Raw genomic sequence first — 23,576 nt, 5'->3', positions numbered from 1 at the left:
GAGAGAGAGAGAGAAAGGGAGATAGAGAGAGGGAGAGGGAGGAAGATAAAGAGAGAGAAAGTTAGACAGAGAGAGAGAGAGGGAGAGAAGGAGGGAGAGAGAGAGAGAAAGAGAGAAAGAGAGAGAAAAGGAGATAGAGAGAGAGAGAGGGAGGAAGAGGGAGGGAGATAGAGAGAGAGAAAGTTAGATAGAGAGAGAGAGGGAGGGAGGGAGGGAGGGAGGGAGAGAGAGAGAGAGAGAGAGAGAGAGAGAGAGAGAGAGAAAGGGAGATAGAGAGAGAGAGAGAGAGGGAGGAAGAGGGAGGGAGATAGAGAGAGAAAGTTAGACAGAGAGAGAGAGAGAGAGAGACAGAGAAGAAGAGAGACAGAGAGAGATGAATAAAGCATTTGCCAATAAAGCCCCTTGAATTGAGAGAGAGCGAGAAAGAGAAAAAGAGAGAGAGAGAGAGAGAGGGAGATAGTTAGACAGAGAGAGAGGGAGAGAGAGAGAGGGAGATAGTTAGACAGAGAGAGAGGGAGAGAGAGAGAGAGAGAGAGAGAGCGGGAGGGAGAGAGAGAGAGACAGAGAGAGATGAATAAAGGATTTTGTGATTCTAGACCTAGAAAAAGCATAGAGGAAGAGGTATATAGAGGGGAACACTAGAGGGTTGTAGGATACACACATTGCAGGGTACAGTATAATACTATACAGGGTAGTAGAATGGAGGATACAGTATAATACTATACAGAATGGAGGGTACAGTATAATACTACACAGAATGGAGGGTACAGTATAATACTATACAGAATGGAGGGTACAGTATAATACTACACAGAATGGAGGATACAGTATAATACTATACAGGGTAGTAGAATGGAGGGTACAGTATAATACTATACAGAATGGAGGGTACAGTATAATACTATACAGGGTAGTAGAATGGAGGGTACAGTATAATACTATACAGAATGGAGGGTACAGTATAATACTATACAGAATGGAGGGTACAGTATAATACTATACAGAATTGAGGGTACAGTATAATACTATACAGAATGGAGGGTACAGTATAATACTAAACAGAATGGAGGGTACAGTATAATACTACACAGAATGGAGGGTACAGTATAATACTACACAGGGTAGTAGAATGGAGGGTACAGTATAATACTATACAGAATGGAGGGTACAGTATAATACTATACAGAATGGAGGGTACAGTATAATACTATACAGAATGGAGGGTACAGAATAATACTATACAGAATGGAGGGTACAGTATAATACTATACAGAATGGAGGGTACAGTATAATACTATACAGAATGGAGGGTACAGTATAATACTATACAGGGTAGTAGAATGGAGGGTACAGTATAATACTATACAGAATGGAGGGTACAGTATAATACTATACAGAATGGAGGGTACAGTATAATACTACACAGAATGGAGGGTACAGTATAATACTATACAGGGTAGTAGAATGGAGGGTACAGTATAATACTATACAGAATGGAGGGTACAGTATAATACTATACAGAATGGAGGGTACAGTATAATACTATACAGAATGGAGGATACAGTATAATACTATACAGAATGGAGGGTACAGTATAATACTACACAGAATGGAGGATACAGTATAATACTATACAGAATGGAGGGTACAGTATAATACTATACAGGGTAGTAGAATGGAGGGTACAGTATAATACTATACAGAATGGAGGGTACAGTATAATACTATACAGAATGGAGGGTACAGTATAATACTACACAGGGTAGTAGAATGGAGGGTACAGTATAATACTATACAGAATGGAGGGTACAGTATAATACTATACAGAATGGAGGGTACAGTATAATACTATACAGGGTAGTAGAATGGAGGGTACAGTATAATACTATACAGAATGGAGGATACAGTATAATACTATACAGAATGGAGGGTACAGTATAATACTATACAGAATGGAGGATACAGTATAATACTATACAGAATGGAGGGTACAGTATAATACTATACAGAATGGAGGATACAGTATAATACTATACAGAATGGAGGGTACAGTATAATACTATACAGAATGGAGGATACAGTATAATACTATACAGAATGGAGGGTACAGTATAATACTACACAGAATGGAGGATACAGTATAATACTATACAGAATGGAGGGTACAGTATAATACTATACAGGGTAGTAGAATGGAGGGTACAGTATAATACTATACAGAATGGAGGGTACAGTATAATACTATACAGAATGGAGGGTACAGTATAATACTATACAGAATGGAGGGTACAGTATAATACTATACCGAATGGAGGGTACAGTATAATACTATACAGGGTAGTAGAATGGAGGGTACAGTATAATACTATACAGAATGGAGGGTACAGTATAATACTATACAGGGTAGTAGAATGGAGGGTACAGTATTATACTATACAGAATGGAGGGTACAGTATAATACTATACAGAATGGAGGGTACAGTATAATACTATACAGAATGGAGGGTACAGTATAATACTATACAGAATGGAGGGTACAGTATAATACTATACAGAATGGAGGGTACAGTATAATACTATACAGAATGGAGGGTACAGTATAATACTATACAATTTAGTAGAATGGAGGGTACAGTATAATACTATACAGGGTAGTAGAATGGAGGGTACAGTATAATACTACACAGGGCTCCTACCTTGCACTGGATAAAGGGACGCAGCAGGACGAAGATGGGAATCCGAGTACGCACTATGAAATCTATGAAGTCCCAGAAGGCCAGGCCTCCCACCTTCCTCAGAGACATCTCCTTGGCCTGCAGGCTGAGGCGATACCACTGGTTCCCCAGCTGCCGCTCAAAACAAACCAACACCACCTTTAGAGCTGGGGGAGAAGGTGGGAGGAGGGGGGAGAGAGGGGAGAGGAGGGGTGAGAGAGAGTGGGGAGAGAGATGGGGGAGGGGGAGAGAGAGTGGGGGGATAGGGGGAGGAGGGGAGGGTGTAGAGAGAGTGGGGAGGAGGGGAGGGTGTAGCGAGAATGGTGAGAGAGGGGGGAGGGGTAGAGAGAGTGGGGAGAGAGGGGGAGGAGGGGAGGGTGTAGCGAGAATGGGGAGGAGGGGAGGGTGTAGCGAGAATGGTGAGAGAGAGGAGGGAGATAGAGAGAGGGGGTAGAGAGAGGGAGGAGGGGAGATGAGGGGGTAGAGAGAGATGGAGGGGGGAGGGAGTGGTGAGAGAGATGGGGGAGGGGGAGATAGAGAGGAGAGGAGAGGAGTGAGGGGAGGGGGAGAGAGAGAAAGACAGAGAAAGTGAGGAGTCAGAAAGCGATGGTATTCAGTATTCAGACCTTGACGTTTTCCACATTTTGATACGTTACAGCCATATTCTAAAACGGATTAAATCATTACTTTCCCAGCAATCTATAAACAATACAACAAAGTGAATGAAAAAACTGAAATACCTTATTTACATAAGAATTCAGACCCTTTGCTGTGAGACTCGAAATTGAACTCAGGTGCATCCTGTTTCTATTGATCATCCTTGAGATGTTTCTACAACTTGATTGGAGTCCCTCTGTGGTAAATTCAATTGATTGGACATGATTTGGAAAGGCACATACCTGTCTATTTAAGGTTCCACAGTTGACAGTGCAAGTCAGAGCGAAAACCAAGCCATGAGGTCAAAGGAATTGTCCGTAGAGCTCCGAGACAAGATTGTGTCGAGACACAGATCTGGGGAAGGGTACCAAAAAGTTTATGCAGCATTGAAGGTCCCCAAGAACACAGGGTCCTCCATTATTCTTAAATGGAAGAAGTTTGGAACCACCAAGACTCTTCCTAGTGCTGGCCGCTCCGGCCAAACTGAGCAATTGGGAGAAAAGGGCCTTGGTCAGGGAAGTGACCAAGAACCTGATGATCACTCTGACAGAGCTCCAGAGTTCCTCTGTGGAGATGGGAGAGCCTTCCATAAGGACAACCATCTCTGCAGCACTCCACCAATCAGGCCTTTAAGGAAGAGTGGCCAGACGAAAGCCACTCCTCAGTAAAAGGAACATGACAGCCCGCTTGGAGTTTTCCAAAAGGCACCTAAAGACTCTCAGACTATGAGAAACACGATTCTCTGTTCTGATGAAACCAAGAGTGAACTCTTTGGCCTGAATGCCAAGGGTCACGTCTGGAGAAAACCTGGCACCATCACTATGGTTATGCCTGGTGGTATCAGCATCATGCTGTGGGGATGCTTTTCAGTGGCAGGGATTGGGAGACTAGTCAGGATCGAGGCAAAGATGAATGGAGCAAAGTACAGAGAGATCCTTGATGAAAACCTGCTCCAGAGCTCAGGACTTCAGACTGTGGCGAAGGTTCAAATTCCAACATGAAAACGGCCCTAAGCACACAGAGAAGACAACGCAGGAGTCTCTGAATTTCCTTGAGTGGCCCAGCCAGAGCCTGGACTTGAACCCGATCGTACATCTTTGGAGGCCTGAAAATAGCTGTACAGCAACATTCCCCATCCAACCTGACAGAGCTTAAGAGGATCTGCAGAGAAGGCTGGGAGAAACTCCCCAAATGCAGGTGTTATTGACATATATATATATATTTTAATTGAACCTTTATTTAACTAGGCAAGTCAGTTAAGAACAAATTCTTATTTACAATGACGGCCTACCCCGGGCAAACACGGACGACACTGGGCAAATTGTGTGGTACCCTGTGGGTGTGCCAAGCTTGTAGCGTCATACCCAAGAAGACCTGAGGGTGTAATCACTGCCAAAGGTGCTTCAACAAAGTACTGAGTAAAGGGTCTGAATACTTATGTAAATGTGATATTTCCGTTGTTATTTTTAATACATTTGCAAAAATGTCTAAACTTATTTTTGTCATTATGTGTTATTGTGTGTAGATTGATGAGGAAAAAAACTATTTGATACATTTTAGAATGAGGCTGTAATGTAACAAAATGTGGAAACATTTAAGGGGTCTGAATTATTTCCGAAGGCACTGTACGCATGAGGGTGATTGAAAGATGAGGTCGACATTCCAGTCCTGTTGGTGGTGGTAATGCACCTTAAAGTTGGTTGCCAACCATATGAAGTCCAACGAAGAAGACTGAAGGAGGAGAGATTACTAGAAACTAACTCAGTTGACCCTTTTATCTGTGGATTAATTGTCGGAGTACAGAACCTTTAACAACCCAATGTTTATATCCCAGGACAAATTAGCTAGCAACAGCAAGCTAGCTAGCTAAATTGACATGAATGTTGAATGCTTTTCGACCTGTCCTCTAATTAATATAGTTGGTTCAAAGTTTGTTTTGATATTTCAACCTGCGAGTCCTGATCATGCCTGGTGTGGCTGGACAAAATCAACACATGCGCACGATGGCAGAAGCACACGCTCGCCCGGTCTAGTCAGCATGTGAGTCTACATTTAAATAGTCTGCATAACCCTACCCAGGTATGCAGCCTGACTGGTGGACTCGGCCAGGCCCTCTCTCCTCAGGTCCTTGCCCTGGTCCCCCGGGGTGGAGCAGTGGGCGGGGGACGTGTCCAGCATGAAGTTCTTGGTCCGGGACGTGCTGATGATGCGCGGGGGGAGGAGGATGTTGATGACCGTCTGCAGGAGCAGAGAGACCTCAGGCTGCTCCAGGTGTGGGGAGTCTGAATAGGGTGGAACACACACACAGACACAGACACACAGGTTGCGTTCAAGGCTGACTACATTGCAGTTGTGCAACACATATCAACTAATCGTTAGGTGCCAGGTCATCGATGGCTCAGGCGAGCATCAGATTGTTATATACAGAGCCTTCAGAAAGTATTCCACATTTTGTTACGTTACAGCCTTATTCTAAAATGGATTCAATTGAAAAAAATCAGCAATCTACACACATGGGGTGTTATGTCATTATGGGGTATTATGTCATTATGGGGTAGTATGTCATTATGGGGTATTATTTCATTTTGGGGTATTATGTCATTATGGGGTATTATGTCATTATGGGGCAGTATATCATTATGGGGTATTATGTCATTATGGGTATTATGTCATTATGGGGTATTATGTCATTATGGGGTATTATTTCATTTTGGGGTATTATGTCATTATGGGGTATTATGTCATTATGGGGTATTATTTCATTTTGGGGTATTATGTCATTATGGGGTATTATTTCATTTTGGGGTATTATTTCCTTATGGGGTATTATGTCATTTTGGGGTATTATGTCATTATGGGGTATTATGTCATTATGGGGTATTATGTCATTATGGGGTATTATGTCATTATGGGGTAGTATGTCATTATGGGTATTATGTCATTATGGGGTATTATGTCATTATGGGGTATTATGTCATTATGGGGTATTATGTCATTATGGGGTATTATGTCATTATGGGGTATTATGTCATTATGGGGTATTATGTCATTATGGGGTAGTATGTCATTATGGGTATTATGTCATTATGGGGTATTATGTCATTATGGGGTATTATGTCATTATGGGGTATTATGTCATTATGGGGTATTATGTCATTATGGGGTATTATGTCATTATGGGGTATTATGTCATTATGGGGTATTATGTCATTATGGGGTATTATGTCATTATGGGGTGTTATGTCATTATGGGGTATTATGTCATTATGGGGTATTATGTCATTATGGGGTATTATGTCATTATGGGGTATTATGTCATTATGGGGTATTATTTCATTTTGGGGTATTATGTCATTATGGGGTATTATGTCATTATGGGGTATTATGTCATTATGGGGTATTATGTCATTATGGGGTATTTAGTCATTATGGGGTATTATGTCATTATGGGGTATTATGTCATTATGGGGTATTATGTCATTATGGGGTATTATGTCATTATGGGGTATTATGTCATTATGGGGTATTATGTCATTATGGGGTATTATGTGTAGATTGATGAGGGGAAAAACAATTGAATAAAATGTAGAATAAGGCTGTAAAGTCAAGGGGTCTGAATACTTTCTGAAGGCACTGTATGATGCAGGTAGCTGATATTTTAATACATTTCCAGGCGCTGTGAGTTCTAGCAGGTGACTGCAAGGTGACATTCAAGTCTGCCTGAAACACAGCCATTATTTCAGATGCACGTATGCATACATACACCCACAGATTGGTGGCATTAGACCTCTTAACCCTGGGCTCTGACCTTTGCTCCCTGAACCCACTGTCAGCACGAATGGAATCAACAGGTTGAGCAGCATGCCCTCTCGCCTCTCCTGATTGGTGAAGGGGGAGATCACATGGCTCAGGGGGAAGTCATCCTTCAAAGCCTGTCAATCAGGGAAGAGAACAAGATAAATGTTTCATTATGACACACACACACACACACACACACAGAGGTTAGTTCTTGGGCTGGGTAGTCTCACCTGTATCTGCAGAGCCACCAGGCGGACCACTGCTGTGCTGAAGGGTAGAGGGGGGGACAGATACGGGCTCAGGTGGAGCAGGGGCAGCCCATCAGCCACACTGGAGGGGCCTACTACCCCCATCACCTGAGAAACACACACACAAGGGCACGCACACACACACATATAGAGAAACACACACACACAAACAAGCAACATCATAGTTAGGTCACAGCACAGTGAGTATTTGAGGTGTGTGTGTGTGTGTGTGTGTGAGCACTCCTCACCAGGTTGACACAGACATTGATGAGGGAGCGGAGGTGAGGGAGGAAGGAGATGATTGGCTGACGCTGGAGAGTCAGACAGATACCTTCAATCAGACTACTGGCCGCCTCCCACTCCACCTGTCTCCTGTAGGACACACACGCACACGCAATCAGTATAAACACACACACACACACACACACAGGCTCACTTGCGCACACACACACAAACAATCAGTATAAACACACACACACGCACAGACAGGCTCGCTCACACACACACACACACACACACACACAATCAGTATAAATACACACGCACACACAGGCTCACTCGCTCGCACACACACACATACACACGTTAATTAACTAATCACGCTCATCAACATACACAGCAGAGGAGACTGATGGGAGGAGCTATAGAAGAACGGAGTCAAACATTTGGTTTACATATCTTTGATTCGGTTCCAGCCATTACAATGAGCCCATCCTCCTATAGCTCTTCACACCAGCCTCCACTGATGCACACATCCACTACAAACACCAACACACTTAACAAAATATCACACTATAATTTAGCATTTTGAAAACGTTTCGTTTGGACAGGCTATTAAATAGATAATCCCATCACTACTCAGCAGAGTTATCAATAACCAGGTCCTGGTTCTGATGACTCTCTATGGGCCTAAAGCAGCTCATATTGACCATCACTACTCAGCAGAGTTATCAATAACCAGGTCCTGGTTCTGATGACTCTCTGTGTGGGCCTAAAGCAGCTCATATTGACCATCACTACTCAGCAGAGTTATCAATAACCAGGTCCTGGTTCTGATGACTCTCTATGGGCCTAAAGCAGCTCATATTGACCATCACTACTCAGCAGAGTTATCAATAACCAGGTCCAGGTTCTGATGACTCTCTATGGGCTAAAGCAGCTCATATTGACCATCACTACTCAGCAGAGTTATCAATAACCAGGTCCAGGTTCTGATGATTCTCTGTGTGGGCCTAAAGCAGCTCATATTGACCATCACTACTCAGCAGAGTTATCAATAACCAGGTCCTGGTTCTGATGACTCTCTGTGTGGGCCTAAAGCAGCTCATATTGACCATCACTACTCAGCAGAGTTATCAATAACCAGGTCCTGGTTCTGATGACTCTCTATGGGCCTAAAGCAGCTCATATTGACCATCACTACTCAGCAGAGTTATCAATAACCAGGTCCAGGTTCTGATAATTCTCTGTGTGGGCCTAAAGCAGCTCATATTGACCATCACTACTCAGCAGAGTTATCAATAACCAGGTCCAGGTTCTGATGACTCTCTGTGTGGGCCTAAAGCAGCTCATATTGACCATCACTACTCAGCAGAGTTATCAATAACCAGGTCCAGGTTCTGATGACTCTCTATGTGGGCCTAAAGTAGCTCGTATTGACGGGTGACATTGCAGAGCTCACAGACACACACATAAGCAGACATGCCAAACTCAGCAGTCATGAGACTTTACAAACTACAACACACACAATCACACTGTGAGCAGTCAGCAGCGGACACACAATCAAACACCCCAGTACAATACTTCACTGTAACACCGCAGTACGGCACTCCACTGTAACACCGCAGTACGGCACTCCACTGTAACACCGCAGTACGGCACTCCACTGTAACACCACAGTACGGCACTTCACTGTAACGCCACAGTACGGCACTCCACTGTAACACCGCAGTACGGCACTCCACTGTAACACCGCAGTACGGCACTCCACTGTAACACCGCAGTACGGCACTCCACTGTAACACCACAGTACGGCACTTCACTCCACTGTAACACCACAGTACGGCACTTCACTGTAACACCGCAGTACGGCACTCCACTGTAACACCACAGTATGGTACGGTACTTCACTGTAACACCACAGTACGATACTTCACTCCACTGTAACACCGCAGTACGGTACTTCACTGTAACACCACAGTACGATACTTCACTCCACTGTAACACCGCAGTACGGCACTCCACTGTAACACCGCAGTACGGCACTCCACTGTAACACCACAGTACGGCACTCCACTGTAACGCCACAGTACGGCACTCCACTGTAACACCGCAGTACGGCACTCCACTGTAACACCGCAGTACGGCACTCCACTGTAACGCCACAGTACGGCACTCCACTGTAACACCACAGTACGGTATGGTACTTCATTGTAACACCACAGTACAGTACTTCATTGTAACACCACAGTATGGCACTTCACTCCACTGTAACGCCACAGTACGGCACTTCACTCCATTGTAACACCACAGTATGGTATGGTACTTCATTGTAACACCACAGTATGGCACTTCACTCCACTGTAACGCCACAGTACGGCACTCCACTGTAACACCACAGTACGGTATGGTACTTCATTGTAACACCACAGTACGGTACTTCATTGTAACACCACAGTATGGCACTTCACTCCACTGTAACGCCACAGTACGGCACTTCACTCCATTGTAACACCACAGTATGGTATGGTACTTCATTGTAACACCACAGTATGGCACTTCACTCCACTGTAACGCCACAGTACGGCACTTCACTCCACTGTAACACCACAGTATGGCACTTCACTCCACTGTAACACCACAGTACGGTACTTCACTCCACTGTAACACCACAGTATGGCACTTCACTCCATTGTAACACCACAGTACGGCACTTCATTGTAACACCACAGTATGGTATGGTACTTCATTGTAACACCACAGTATGGCACTTCACTCCACTGTAACACCACAGTATGGCACTTCACTCCACTGTAACACCACAGTACGGTACTTCACTCCACTGTAACACCACAGTATGGCACTTCACTTCATTGTAACACCACAGTACGGTACTTCATTGTAACACCACAGTATGGCACTTCACTCCACTGTAACACCACAGTATGGTATGGTACTTCATTGTAACACCACAGTATGGCACTTCACTCCACTGTAACACCACAGTATGGCACTTCACTCCACTGTAACACCACAGTACGGTACTTCACTCCACTGTAACACCACAGTATGGCACTTCACTTCATTGTAACACCACAGTACGGTACTTCATTGTAACACCACAGTATGGCACTTCACTCCACTGTAACGCCACAGTACGGCACTTCACTCCACTGTAACACCACAGTATGGCACTTCACTCCATTGTAACACCACAGTACGGCACTTCACTGTAACACCACAGTACGGCACTTCATTGTAACACCACAGTATGGTATGGTACTTCACTGTAACACCACAGTACGGCACTTCATTGTAACACCACAGTATGGCACTTCACTCCACTGTAACGCCACAGTACGGCACTTCACTCCACTGTAACACCACAGTATGGCACGTCACTCCATTGTAACGCCATAGTACGGTACTTCACTCCACTGTAACACCACAGTACGGTACTTCACTCCACTGTAACACCACAGTATGGCACTTCACTCCATTGTAACAACACAGTACGGTACTTCACTCCACTGTAACACCACAGTACGGTACTTCACTCCACTGTAACACCACAGTATGGCACTTCACTCCATTGTAACGCCACAGTACGGTACTTCACTCCACTGTAACACCACAGTACGGTACTTCACTCCACTGTAACACCACAGTACGGTACTTCACTCCACTGTAACACCACAGTACGGTACAGTTGTGAAGGAGCAAGGGTTAAAGGGCGCGCAGCGCGGCAACAGACCTGGAGCACAGAGCCTGTGGGCGAGCGCACCTGAGCGTAGGCATCTTGTGGATCTTGTTGAACATGCGGTCAAGCCGCTTCAGGATGAGGATGAGGGCGGGCCGCACAGCCTCGGACGACCAATCGGTGATGGGCAGCATCCCAGTGACGTAGCGCCGCAGGCCTCGGCTCTCCATGGTCAGGCTGTCGTAGGGGGCCAGCTTGAGGAGGGAGTGGGCGATCTCTGCCAATCTGGGGAAAAACACATAACCACACACACAAACACACAAAATGATCAGACACAAAAACACACATGCAATCATATAGACATGCACAACCGCATGCACAGTCAGGGAATTACATACACACACACATCGCACTCATCCACACACAAAATCGCACACGAACAATTCTAAACGTTTCTGCAAATCAGATCCCTGTATGCGTCCATACCATAGCTGAGTGAATAGTGATGTCATACCCGGTTAAAGTGTGTCTCATTCGTGGTCACTTTCACCCAGGTGGGTGCTGCACATTGGGCATTGAATGAGGATAGTTTCCACCTGGTTGAAACACTATGCACTAAATCCAACCCTTCACCTCATGTGGGACTTGATGTCCAGCAGCTCTAAGGCGGTGACACGGGGTTCCCCGGCCACGTTCTGCAGGATCTTGAGGCGCGGGCCGCAGTGCTTGTAGAACTCAGTGCAGATGTTCAGGAGGGACTCCCGGGGCCGGCGAAACTCCTCACGGGCGATCCGCTCGTCCATCTCCTCGCGAGGCATCCCCTGGCCCTCCTCCAACAGGTGAAGGTTGTCCCTGATGCCGGACACAAGGCGACTGACATTGACACCAAGCAACACGAGTACACGACACAAACAAGCATCCATGAAACATGATCCTCTGTACCAACTGTGGTGTAAACACATGGGACATCTTCTATTGTCTTTGGGGGTATTTTCTTCTGTTGTGATGATGACCTGTACATAGGTTTCTTTAGGATATCACTACGGCAACAGCATCCAGGGACAACAAACAGTAGATTTATGTCTAACAGTTATGAAGAGAATTAGGAAAAGCAACAAAACAGTATGTTAATAAAAGCCAAGTGGACAGTTTCTTTAAGAGACTTAAATGAACGTGAAGTCCAAAAGAACACCCTTTTCCCTATATAGTGCACTACAGCCCTATGGCTCTGGCCAAAGGTAGTGCATTACGGGTGCCATTTTGGACACAATCCGGCAGGTGTAAAGGCTACTCCACACCTGGTGTTGGGCCCTCCAGACATGGCGTGGTTGGCAGTCGTTGCACCTTTGTGTCCCTGATCACAGCGACTCAACTGGGGGGCAGTCATAGGCCTGAGAGGGGATAGGAGGGGTGGGGATGGGAGGGAGGGGAGGAAGATAGCAGAGAAAAAGGACAAATGTCACATTCAGTTTGGGCTTGGAACATACGTTAAGAAAGACATGATGGGCCATATCTGATTAACAGATGCACGGATGTGTGTGTGTGTGTGTGTGTGTCTGACCGTGTGAGGGTCTCTGAGCTGTAGAGCAGGGCCTGCAGGGAGGTGGCCAGGGCGGCGATGGCGGCGATCTCGTCCCGCGCTGCCGAGGCTGACTCCATGGTCATGGTGTTGCTCTTCAGTTTCTGGAGAAAACATGGCACCAGGGCCTCCAGCACCATCAGCATCTGTAGGCTGATACCGTGCACACACGCAACGCATAAACATAAACACGCACGGATAGGAGAGGGCGTTAGCATTTAGTAAGACTACTGTACAATGTTGATATACTGGTTTGGCGGTGAGTGATGTGAAACCACACCTCCTGAAAGACTCTGGGGCGTAGGCCACCACCGTCACACACAGCTTGATGGACTCACTGATGGAGAAGGCCAGGTCTTCACTACCATAGCAGAAGTCTGAAACAGAGGGAACCACTGGAATTCATGCTGTAGCACTTTCAGGACTTAAAATATACTATAGGAAGAACATGACCATTATCAGTCAAGTTCTATTGTTTAATATAACTAGGAGAATCCTGACAATGAGAAACTCCAGGCCTTAGTAAGAGTCTATTAACTAGGAGAATCCTGACAATGAGAAACTCCAGGCCTTAGTAAGAGTCTATTAACTAGGAGAATCCTGACAATGAGAAACTCCAGGCCTTAGTAAGAGTCTATTAACTAGGAGAATCCTGACAATGAGAAACTCCAGGCCTTAGTAAGAGTCCTGATCAGCTCACGCTGTCATTAAAACAACTCCTCTCTTAAAACAATGGGAATCCACGCCAGCAAAACGATGTGGGCTAGTCAAAGGTAGAACAGTATAGGGAAAATGGTCCTCTGTAGCTCAGTTGGGAGAGCATGGATGGTGGGTTCGAATCCTGGAACCATCTGTACGTACAATGTATGCATGACCGTAAGTCGTTTTGGATAGAAGCGTCTGATAAATGGCACACAGGATATTGAACAGGGTGCCATGTCAGACACAACCTCTAATGATATAATAGTCCTGAGTGATGGGACCCAGGGGGGTTGAGGTGGTGGTGTTACCCAGGGATCGTAGGGGTTTTTCAGCCTTGACCAGCTCCAGGGCATCCAGGGTATCACGTGTCTCTCCCTCCAGAGAGACCAGCAGGTCAAACAGGCACTGAGCAGACACCCCCTTAGACAGGCCTGTACTGGTGCACGTCTGGGAGAGAGACAGTCACATGGTTAAACAACACACGCAGATGCAGATACGCTCATAAGGGGAGACCTAGTCAGTTGCACAACTGAAATGTGTCTTCCACATTTAACCCCTCTGAATCAGAGAGGTGCTTATGCAAACACACTTACTGTGAACTCCAGCAGTGGGGCCACGCTGGCAAACAGCTGGAGGATGAAGGGTTTACGGTGCAGGATGTAGAACTGTCTGACGCAGAACTCTATCCCCTGTCTCAGCAGCGGGTTACTCTCATAGTCAGCATAGGACTACAACACATTACAGTGGGTTACTGTCATAGTCAGCATAGAGGACTACAACACATTACAGTGGGTTACTGTCATAGTCAGCATAGAGGACTACAACACATTACAGTGGGTTACTGTCATAGTCAGCATAGAGGACTACAACACATTACAGTGGGTTACTGTCATAGTCAGCATAGAGGACTACAACACATTACAGTGGATTACTGTCATAGTCAGCATAGGACTACAACACATTACAGTGGGTTACTGTCATAGTCAGAATAGGACTACAACACATTACAGTGGGTTACTGTCATAGTCAGCATAGGACTACAACACATTACAGTGGGTTACTGTCATAGTCAGCATAGGACTACAACACATTACAGTGGGTTACTCTCATAGTCAGCATAGGACTACAACACATTACAGTGGGTTACTGTCATAGTCAGCATAGGACTACAACACATTACAGTGGGTTACTGTCATAGTCAGCATAGGACTACAACACATTACAGTGGGTTACTGTCATAGTCAGCATAGGACTACAACACATTACAGTGGGTTACTGTCATAGTCAGCATAGGACTACAACACATTACAGTGGGTTACTGTCATTGTAAGCATAGGACTACAACACATTACAGTGGGTTACTGTCATAGTCAGCATAGGACTACAACACATTACAGTGGGTTACTGTCATAGTCAGCATAGGACTACAACACATTACAGTGGGTTACTGTCATAGTCAGCATAGAGGACTACAACACATTACAGTGGGTTACTGTCATAGTCAGCATAGGACTACAACACATTACAGTGGGTTACTCTCATAGTCAGCATAGGACTACAACACATTACAGTGGGTTACTCTCATAGTCAGCATAGGACTACAACACATTACAGTGGGTTACTGTCATAGTCAGCATAGGACTACAACACATTACAGTGGGTTACTCTCATAGTCAGCATAGAGGACTACAACACATTACAGTGGGTTACTGTCATAGTCAGCATAGAGGACTACAACACATTACAGTGGGTTACTGTCATAGTCAGCATAGAGGACTACAACACATTACAGTGGGTTACTGTCATAGTCAGCATAGAGGACTACAACACATTACAGTGGGTTACTGTCATAGTCAGCATAGAGGACTACAACACATTACAGTGGGTTACTGTCATAGTCAGCATAGGACTACAGCACATTACAGTGGGTTACTGTCATAGTCAGCATAGGACTACAACACATTACAGTGGGTTACTGTCATAGTCAGCATAGGACTACAACACATTACAGTGGGTTACTGTCATAGTCAGCATAGGACTACAACACATTACAGTGGGTTACTGTCATAGTCAGCATAGAACTACAACACATTACAGGGAGTAATCATATGAGCTTGTAAGGATGCAGTGTCATACTGCAACACCATGTTTAGGCCAAATTCAGAATGCATTGTGGGATTTGGTCTGTAATCTCTGTGGCCTCCTAGAGCTAGGTTGAAGCAGCATCTGGCACCAGCACTTATGTATTTGTATTTGAAATACTTATTTACTGTGTATTTAAGGATTTTCAAATAATGTGGCCGAATCAACGACTTCTATTGGAAGTATTCAAATCATTTGCTATAAATCCTATAGTTGATGTCCTGCCTTTCACACCATGGCAACCATGTGAATGTTTCTCTAATCACACAACTTGTTAGGAGGATTCTGTGTGGGCCCTTTCCGAGGCCAATGGAGGTAGAGGTCTCAATCAAATGTTATGTAGTAGAGTATATCAAAGCTTAGTAAGAAACATGGGCTATTATATCGGGTTCAATGCAATAAATGTTTGTCTGCTGAGTTGTCAGCAGCACAATTTCCCAGATCAAGACTAAATAAACCCAGCTGCATTTGGGATTGACCTGCACTGCTCTCTGTGTAAGTCTTCCATGATGAAGCCCCGGTGAGTTCAATTGTCAACATATTGACCATGCGTTGCTAGTGGCTATAAACGTCTGCTCCCAAGCTTCAACTCAACTCTAACCTGACCCAGCCCAGCCTGTGTTTCTGTAAGTCAGCGCTATATTATGCAGTGAGACTGACTCACAGAAAGGGAATGCCTAGTCAGTTGCAAAACTGAATGCATTCGACCAATGTGTGTTCTGCATTTGACGCAACCCCTCTGAACCAGAGATGTGCGGGGGGCTGCCCTAATCGACGTCATCGGCGCCTGGGAAGCAGTTGTTGTTGGGCTCAAGAGCCGAACGGCACAATTTTCCACCTTGCCGGCTCGGGGATTCAAACCAGCGACCTTTCGGTTACTGTTCCAACGCTCTTATCCACAAGGCTACCTGCCGCCCGCCGCCCCCCTCACAATGACCACAGATTGTGAGACACATTTGGGCAGTGGTTGGCATGGTTCCAAGGTTGCATTGATATAAGCTCAGTTATGTGACTTCTTCCTGTAATGGTTGGGGTTAGGATTTAGGGAGGCTACATTTATCCTAGATCTCTAACCTTTAACCCCAGCAGGTGGATGAAGTAGCACCATGAAACTGATCTAAGATTAGTTCCACATTTTCAACCTCTAATAGAGAACAACAACCTGCTGGACCTGTAAACTGATCCTAGAACTGTACTACCTACCTGCAACATGGTGGGGAGGAGCCACTGGTATCCACTCAGGGAGAACAGGTGGTTGAAGTGAACGGCCGTGTTGATGGCAGTAGCCGTGTACTGCCTGAGGAGGGCGCTGTCCTCGGGGTGCAGCAGCAGGGCACCGTTGAACACGTTCAGGAAGAGCATGATCTCGTCCCCCCACGGGTACTCACTGGGCATGCCCAGAAACATCTCTTCTAGTAGTTTGATCCACAGGACTTTGTGGAGAGTGTCCAGGCCGAAGAGCTCCTTGCCTGGGGAGAGGATAGCACAATATGGGGCTAACTCACTATGGAAGCCCCTTTGAAATGAAGACTTTCATGCTTCCCAAGTGTTGGTAGACTTTTGTTTTGTGATCTGTGTTGTCTAGTTGGAAGATGCACCACAGATATACAATGTAGTACAGTACTTTACTCTATTACATCTTCATTTTAAAATGCAACTAATCTCAAGGGTTGGGGTCAATTCCTTTCCAATTCCAGTCAATTCAGAAAGTAAACCAAATTCAAATTTCAAGTTGTCCTCATTGAAAAGCATTGAAGAGAATTGGAATTGGAATTTCGGTGAACTTCCTGAACTGACCGGAATTAAAATGGTATTGACCCCAACTCTGATCATCTCTCTTTATTGTCTTGTTTGTTCACTCAGATACCATTCAAGATAGGGTCCACTCCAGTCTTACCCTGTGGCTCGCTGAAGAGAGAGAACTCTCCGTCGATGGCCGTGCGGGGGAAGGAGGGCAGGCGGAGCAGGTCTTCTTGGAGCATGGACACATGGGACTGTTTGTGGATGGCCGGCATGTTCTGGGTCAGGGAGATGAGGAATAGAACACGGCCCACCTCCTCCAGTTTACGGGAAAACACCTAGAGAGGGATAGGAAGGGGACACACTGAGTATGCACAAGAGGCTGAGACAGGACCCAGTAAAGATATGGACAGGCAAACAGAAGGTAACACTTCTCAAACGGTTAAAGCCACAGTTGGGAGGTTTTTAGTCATTTATACTGTGTGTACTCTTTGGTGATGTGCACAAATTGCAGAGCGTGGCTTTAACGGCGAGATTTAAACCTGAAACATAACACACCTGTTTCTGAATGAGTTCCTGTCCTTTCTCTGGCAGCATGTGGACCAGGTTGAGCTGGGGAGACACAGACCTCCTGAACGGATAGATGTCCCTCACAAAAGTCTGAAGTTGAGAAAGACAGTCAGAAAGCCCATTATGTAGTCACTGATAGAGAAGACATTCTCATGGTCATTCCAGACATCTAACCTCACAGTTCATAACACCGCTTGGAAATGGATGGGAATTCCAACCTTGGAATAGTGAATGAGGTTCCAGCGCTTGTCCATGAGGAAGTAGTGTGCCGACCGAGACTCGGGAATGTTGAAGAACTCCAAACACTCCTGTTAGGGAAGAGAGAGGCCAACGAATTGGGGATGACTTCAGTGTATCCCTGAGAATGTTCTGTCATCATCTGTAGAATGCAGATGAACTCTATGAGGAGGTTACCTTGAGCAAGGCTTCAAACTGAGTGTCTTCATGTACAGGCAGCTGGGTAGGAATGTCACACTCATTCTGCCCGTGCACTACCAGGGTCTTGGTTCCTGCAAGGATATACATGATTTACTATATTACCCACATGTAGCAGTCAACATTATAGTATAGAACACAGTCAAATGACTGGGCTCCCATTGGCATCCAGTGACCTTTACCTGGCAGGGATAACCTTCTGGTAACCTTTAAAATGGCCTTTACCTGGCATGGATGCAGTGACCAGCAGCTTGACCTCACACTGCTCCTTCTTCATGGTCTGTTTGAGGTCCTTGAAGAAGAGCCCCTCCACGTAGCCCACCACCTCCCACAGGAAGGTCAGCGTGGCCGAGATGGCATCCATACCCCACTCACACGGAGTACGCACAAAGTACATAATCAGCCCCACCTAGGGGGAGAGAGAGTGACAGACAGACATAAAGGTGAATAGGGTACAGACAGAGAGAGACAGACAGACAGACAGACAGACAGACAGACAGACAGACAGACAGACAGACATAAAGGTGAATAGGGTACAGACAGAGAGAGAGAGACAGAGAGAGAGAGAGACAGAGAGAGAGAGAGACAGAGACAGGGAGAGAGAGAGAGAGAGAGAGAGAGAGAGAGAGAGAGAGAGAGAGAGAGACAGAGACAGGGAGAGAGAGAGAGAGAGAGAGAGAGAGAGAGAGAGAGAGCAGTCTTCATTAATCTTGTCATCGGATTGATCAATACTGCTACTGTCTGATATACATTGACTGATGTCTTGTCTCACCAGGTAGTTGAAGAGGATGTGAGAGGTCTGGGCTGGGAGGTCACCGATGTTCATCAACAGCTTCCTCAGCATGTACATCAGCTCGTCCTGATACACATAGAAACATGTGTCAGTTCAAACTCAACAGAAAAACACATTAACAACAGGAGGGGTTGTGTTCAGTGGGGGGAAAAAGCAGGTAACATTCCGGTCAACCTTCAACAACCTTCAACAACCTTAACCCAATACATGAAGAAGGTGATACAAACCGAAACGTCTGTGTACAACTTTTCCCCTGCCTGCTGTAAAAAGCATGAAAAAAAAACATGAAAAAAGAAACAGTAACTTTTAGAGTTCTGCCTCGTAATCTTTTTGTGTGGTTCCATCTGTCATTTTTGTATTTAGTACAGAGAAAATGTTTTGAAGACGTTTTGAAACAGGGAGGCAGTCTAGTAACAACAGATTTTGTCCATAACAACATAGATTGAGCAACATACTGAAGAGGGGCAGGATTCTATTGGTCCGATCATATGAGACTGCAGAATATTTTGATGGACAACGGCTGCTCTACCTGTCGATTGCTAACGGTGAGCTTCTCCAGGAAGTGCCTGAGCACCAGGGCGGGGTCTTCGATCAGACAGTTCCACAGGATCTGCTGGGCCACTGCACTCACTGCAGGATCATGGTAAATGGATCATAAGAAAATGATCATGAGTTTTATCAGGACAGACCGAAACATTGCTTTTCTATTTTATTCAACAGCGTGTATTGTGATGAAAGGCAATGTGTTGTGTTACAGTGGACTCTAGAGTGGCCTTATGGGTATCTATGGAATGCATCTATAGGTTTCTGATCACACCCTGTACAGAATGTATTCTATTCTCATCCTCTCCCCCTCTCCCTCCCTCTCTCTGCCTCTCTAGTACAGTACATGACAGTTTGTGTTGAGCGACGCCACCCACCTGCCACACCGTCCTCTCGCACCTCCCCGTCCTCCATCAGGTGCACTATGGGTAAGACGGCGGCACAGATGCATGCTGGGAAGACGGCCTGGGGGGGCTGCAGCATGTGATGAGTGGGCGTGTGCTCCGTAGTGTTCTCCTCATCTAGTAGACAAGAACAACCCATGAATCACTACCACCTTATTCTACTGTAGTTAGGAAGGTGTATTACTGTAGTTTGGAAGGTGTTCTACTGTAGTTAGGAGGGTGTTCTACTGTAGGTAGGAAGGTGTTCTACTGTAGTTAGGAAGGTGTTCTACTGTAGTTAGGAAGGTGTTCTACTGTAGTTAGGAAGGTGTTATACTGTAGTTAGGAAGGTGTTCTACTGTAGTTAGGAAGGTGTTCTACTGTAGGTAGGAAGGTGTTCTACTGTAGTTAGGAAGGTGTTATACTGTAGTTAGGAAGGTGTTATGCTGTAGTTAGGAAGGTGTTCTACTGTAGTTTGGAAGGTGTTATACTGTAGTTTGGAAGGTGTTCTACTGTAGTTAGGAGGGTGTTCTACTGTAGTTAGGAAGGTGTTCTACTGTAGTTAGGAAGGTGTTCTACTGTAGTTAGGAAGGTGTTATGCTGTAGTTAGGAAGGTGTTCTACTGTAGTTTGGAAGGTGTTATACTGTAGTTTGGAAAGTGTTCTACTGTAGTTAGGAAGGTGTTATGCTGTAGTTAGGAAGGTGTTCTACTGTAGTTTGGAAGGTGTTATACTGTAGTTAGGAAGGTGTTCTGCTGTAGTTAGGAGGGTGTTCTACTGTAGTTAGGAAGGTGTTCTACTGTAGTTAGGAAGGTGTTCTGCTGTAGTTAGGAAGGTGTTCTACTGTAGTTAGGAGGGTGTTCTACTGTAGTTAGGAAGGTGTTCTACTGTAGTTAGGAAGGTGTTCTACTGTAGTTAGGAAGGTGTTCTACTGTAGTTAGGAGGGTGTCCTACTGTAGTTAGGAAGGTGTCCTACTGTAGTTAGGACGGTGTTCTACTGTAGTTAGGAAGGTGTTCTACTGTAGTTAGGAAGGTGTTATACTGTAGTTAGGAAGGTGTTCTACTGTAGTTAGGAAGGTGTTCTACTGTAGTTAGGAAGGTGTTATACTGTAGTTAGGAAGGTGTTCTACTGTAGTTAGGAAGGTGTTATGCTGTAGTTAGGAAGGTGTTCTACTGTAGTTAGGAAGGTGTTATGCTGTAGTTAGGAAGGTGTTCTACTGTAGTTAGGAAGGTGTTCTACTGTAGTTAGGAAGGTGTTCTACTGTAGTTAGGAAGGTGTTATGCTATAGTTAGGAAGGTGTTATGCTGTAGTTAGGAAGGTGTTCTACTGTAGTTAGGAAGGTGTTATGCTGTAGTTAGGAAGGTGTTCTACTGTAGTTAGGAAGGTGTTCTACAGTAGTTAGGAAGGTGTTATACTGTAGTTAGGAAGGTGTTATACTGTAGTTAGGAAGGTGTCCTACTGTAGTTAGGAAGGTTACCATATGTACAAGCTCTGTGTCAAGGCATGATTTTATCATGGTGCTTTTATCAGATATTATCAGGTGAGGATGTGCTTTCCTATTCCTCCCCATGTGACTTGAATCTGACCACCATTCAAAATACCATTCTGACACCTATACTAGCATGCCACTTAGAATGAAGCAATGTACTAGCCAAGCATTCTATGTGGGATCCTAATATGGATACTGGAACATGACCCCTACAAGTGAGTGGGCAGGTGTGTGGTTGCCACGGTAACACAGTCTTACCCTCGGCGCTGACCACGGAGCGGACTGACCACACGGAGCCGCGGCGGAAGGAGTAGTTCCTGTGAGAGTTACTGGAGGTGCAGGACGGAGTGACGGACATGCGGCGAGACGCCAGATTGACCTCTTCTTCTGCTGGCGGGGAGGAGAGGGTTCAGAGTCAGTCACAACATGAAACTACCAGTTGCTGGCTGACTGACTGCATTGTTCAAGGTGTTTTACCCTGTAGTTGTGGACTCGAAGGTAGGGTTGTTATCTGGTGTGTGGGCAACAGTATAAGCTTGTTGTTTTTGTTATTTTTGAAGAGGGCTGAAGCACTCAGAAAACCTAAATAGATAGGTTTCTAGGTTTATTGTTAGATGTTCAGTTAAGTTTGTGCTTCTCCAAATTACGTCAGAATCAGTGGTTTCCTGAATGGGACGGGAGCTGTATCACTTGAATTAACACCTCAAATCAATAACAAATATTTAGAAAATGAAGAAAGAGAGATGTCTCCAGCACTCCACGGTGGTCCCACCCACCTTCCTCCTCCTGCTCGGGTGGGGGGCTGCAGGTGGGTTCGTAGCAGGCCTCCTGGGCCACGGGGATGGCTGTGATGATGCTGGCTTCGCGCCCAAGACGCCGCTTCTCCTCCTCCTGCTGCAGGTTTTTCAGGATGTGCTCTGCACGCTGGTGGGAGCGCGACACAGCCCGCGCCGAGAAAGATTTCTGTAAGAGGTGGTGTGTGTGTGTGTGTATATAAGTGTGGAAAAGGGTGTGGGTGTGTGTGTGGAAAAGGGTGTGGGTGTGTGTGGAGGGTGGACGTGGGGGAGGATGTGTGTGTGTGTGTGTGTGTGTGTGAGTGTGTGAGGTGTGTGTGTGTGTGTGTGTGTGTGTGTGTGTGTGTGTGTGTGTGTGTGTGTGTGTGTGTGTATATAAGTGTGGAAAAGGGTGTGGGTGTGTGTGGAGGGTGGACGTGGGGGAGGATGTGTGTGTGTGTGTGTGTGTGTGTGAGAGTGTGTGAGGTGTGTGTGTGTGTGTGTGTGTGTGTGTGTGTGTGTGTGTGTGTGTGTGTGTGTGTGTGTGTGTATATATAAGTGTGGAAAAGGGTGTGGGTGTGTGTGGAGGGTGGACGTGGGGGAGGATGTGTGTGTGTGTGTGTGTGTGGTGGGGGAGAGAAAGGACAAACAGAGACACAGAGGCTCAGGGAAGGGGACTGTGGGATAGGCTCATTCTCAGGGGGGTCCTGTTTATAGTACAATTACAATACAGACATCTGGTGAACATTTGGTAATGTAAACTATCTGTCTCCTCCTGACAGTTATATATGGATGACACATGCCGTTATATTCTCCTGATAAGACTGGAAACATTATTAGGGTTTATTATGTTTGTAGATTAGGGTTGTAACTTTCCCAAATTGTACATTTCCGGAATCATGAGGATAAACCCGGAATCCTGGGGATTTGGGGGAAAGTTAAGTACATTTTGCAACCCTAGATCAACTACACCTTGGACAGGGATCAATTATTTACCATTGTAAATAGTTGTCAGTAAAACTTACTATATGCAAATCCATCAGGAGAATATATCCAGTGCAAAAGCTCATTTGAGCATTCTAACACCAACA

At 45.4% G+C, this 23,576-nt stretch overlaps 1 protein-coding gene across 1 annotated transcript in view; it reads right to left on the bottom strand.

Moving 5' to 3' along the window:
- LOC110497049 (protein unc-80 homolog) overlaps positions 1-23,576 on the bottom strand; it is a 100,832-nt gene that overhangs the window by 23,405 nt on the left and 53,851 nt on the right. The window contains exons 35-57 of the mRNA XM_036982462.1: positions 22,489-22,675; positions 21,971-22,102; positions 20,218-20,361; positions 19,827-19,927; positions 19,277-19,363; positions 18,730-18,913; positions 18,484-18,578; positions 18,288-18,377; positions 18,058-18,159; positions 17,657-17,837; positions 16,963-17,228; positions 14,211-14,345; positions 13,926-14,064; positions 13,196-13,292; positions 12,898-13,068; positions 12,635-12,727; positions 11,970-12,209; positions 11,391-11,621; positions 7,666-7,789; positions 7,400-7,525; positions 7,180-7,303; positions 5,447-5,653; positions 2,697-2,881 (exon numbers count right to left, since the gene is read on the bottom strand). Coding sequence (XP_036838357.1) covers positions 2,697-2,881; positions 5,447-5,653; positions 7,180-7,303; positions 7,400-7,525; positions 7,666-7,789; positions 11,391-11,621; positions 11,970-12,209; positions 12,635-12,727; positions 12,898-13,068; positions 13,196-13,292; positions 13,926-14,064; positions 14,211-14,345; positions 16,963-17,228; positions 17,657-17,837; positions 18,058-18,159; positions 18,288-18,377; positions 18,484-18,578; positions 18,730-18,913; positions 19,277-19,363; positions 19,827-19,927; positions 20,218-20,361; positions 21,971-22,102; positions 22,489-22,675 — 3,441 coding nt within the window. The remainder of the gene's footprint in view (positions 1-2,696; positions 2,882-5,446; positions 5,654-7,179; positions 7,304-7,399; positions 7,526-7,665; positions 7,790-11,390; positions 11,622-11,969; positions 12,210-12,634; positions 12,728-12,897; positions 13,069-13,195; positions 13,293-13,925; positions 14,065-14,210; positions 14,346-16,962; positions 17,229-17,656; positions 17,838-18,057; positions 18,160-18,287; positions 18,378-18,483; positions 18,579-18,729; positions 18,914-19,276; positions 19,364-19,826; positions 19,928-20,217; positions 20,362-21,970; positions 22,103-22,488; positions 22,676-23,576) is intronic.

This window comes from Oncorhynchus mykiss, chromosome 7, assembly GCF_013265735.2.
Source record: "Oncorhynchus mykiss isolate Arlee chromosome 7, USDA_OmykA_1.1, whole genome shotgun sequence".
Lineage (NCBI taxonomy): Eukaryota > Metazoa > Chordata > Actinopteri > Salmoniformes > Salmonidae > Oncorhynchus > Oncorhynchus mykiss.
This window is presented reverse-complemented; position numbering and strand designations above follow the sequence as displayed.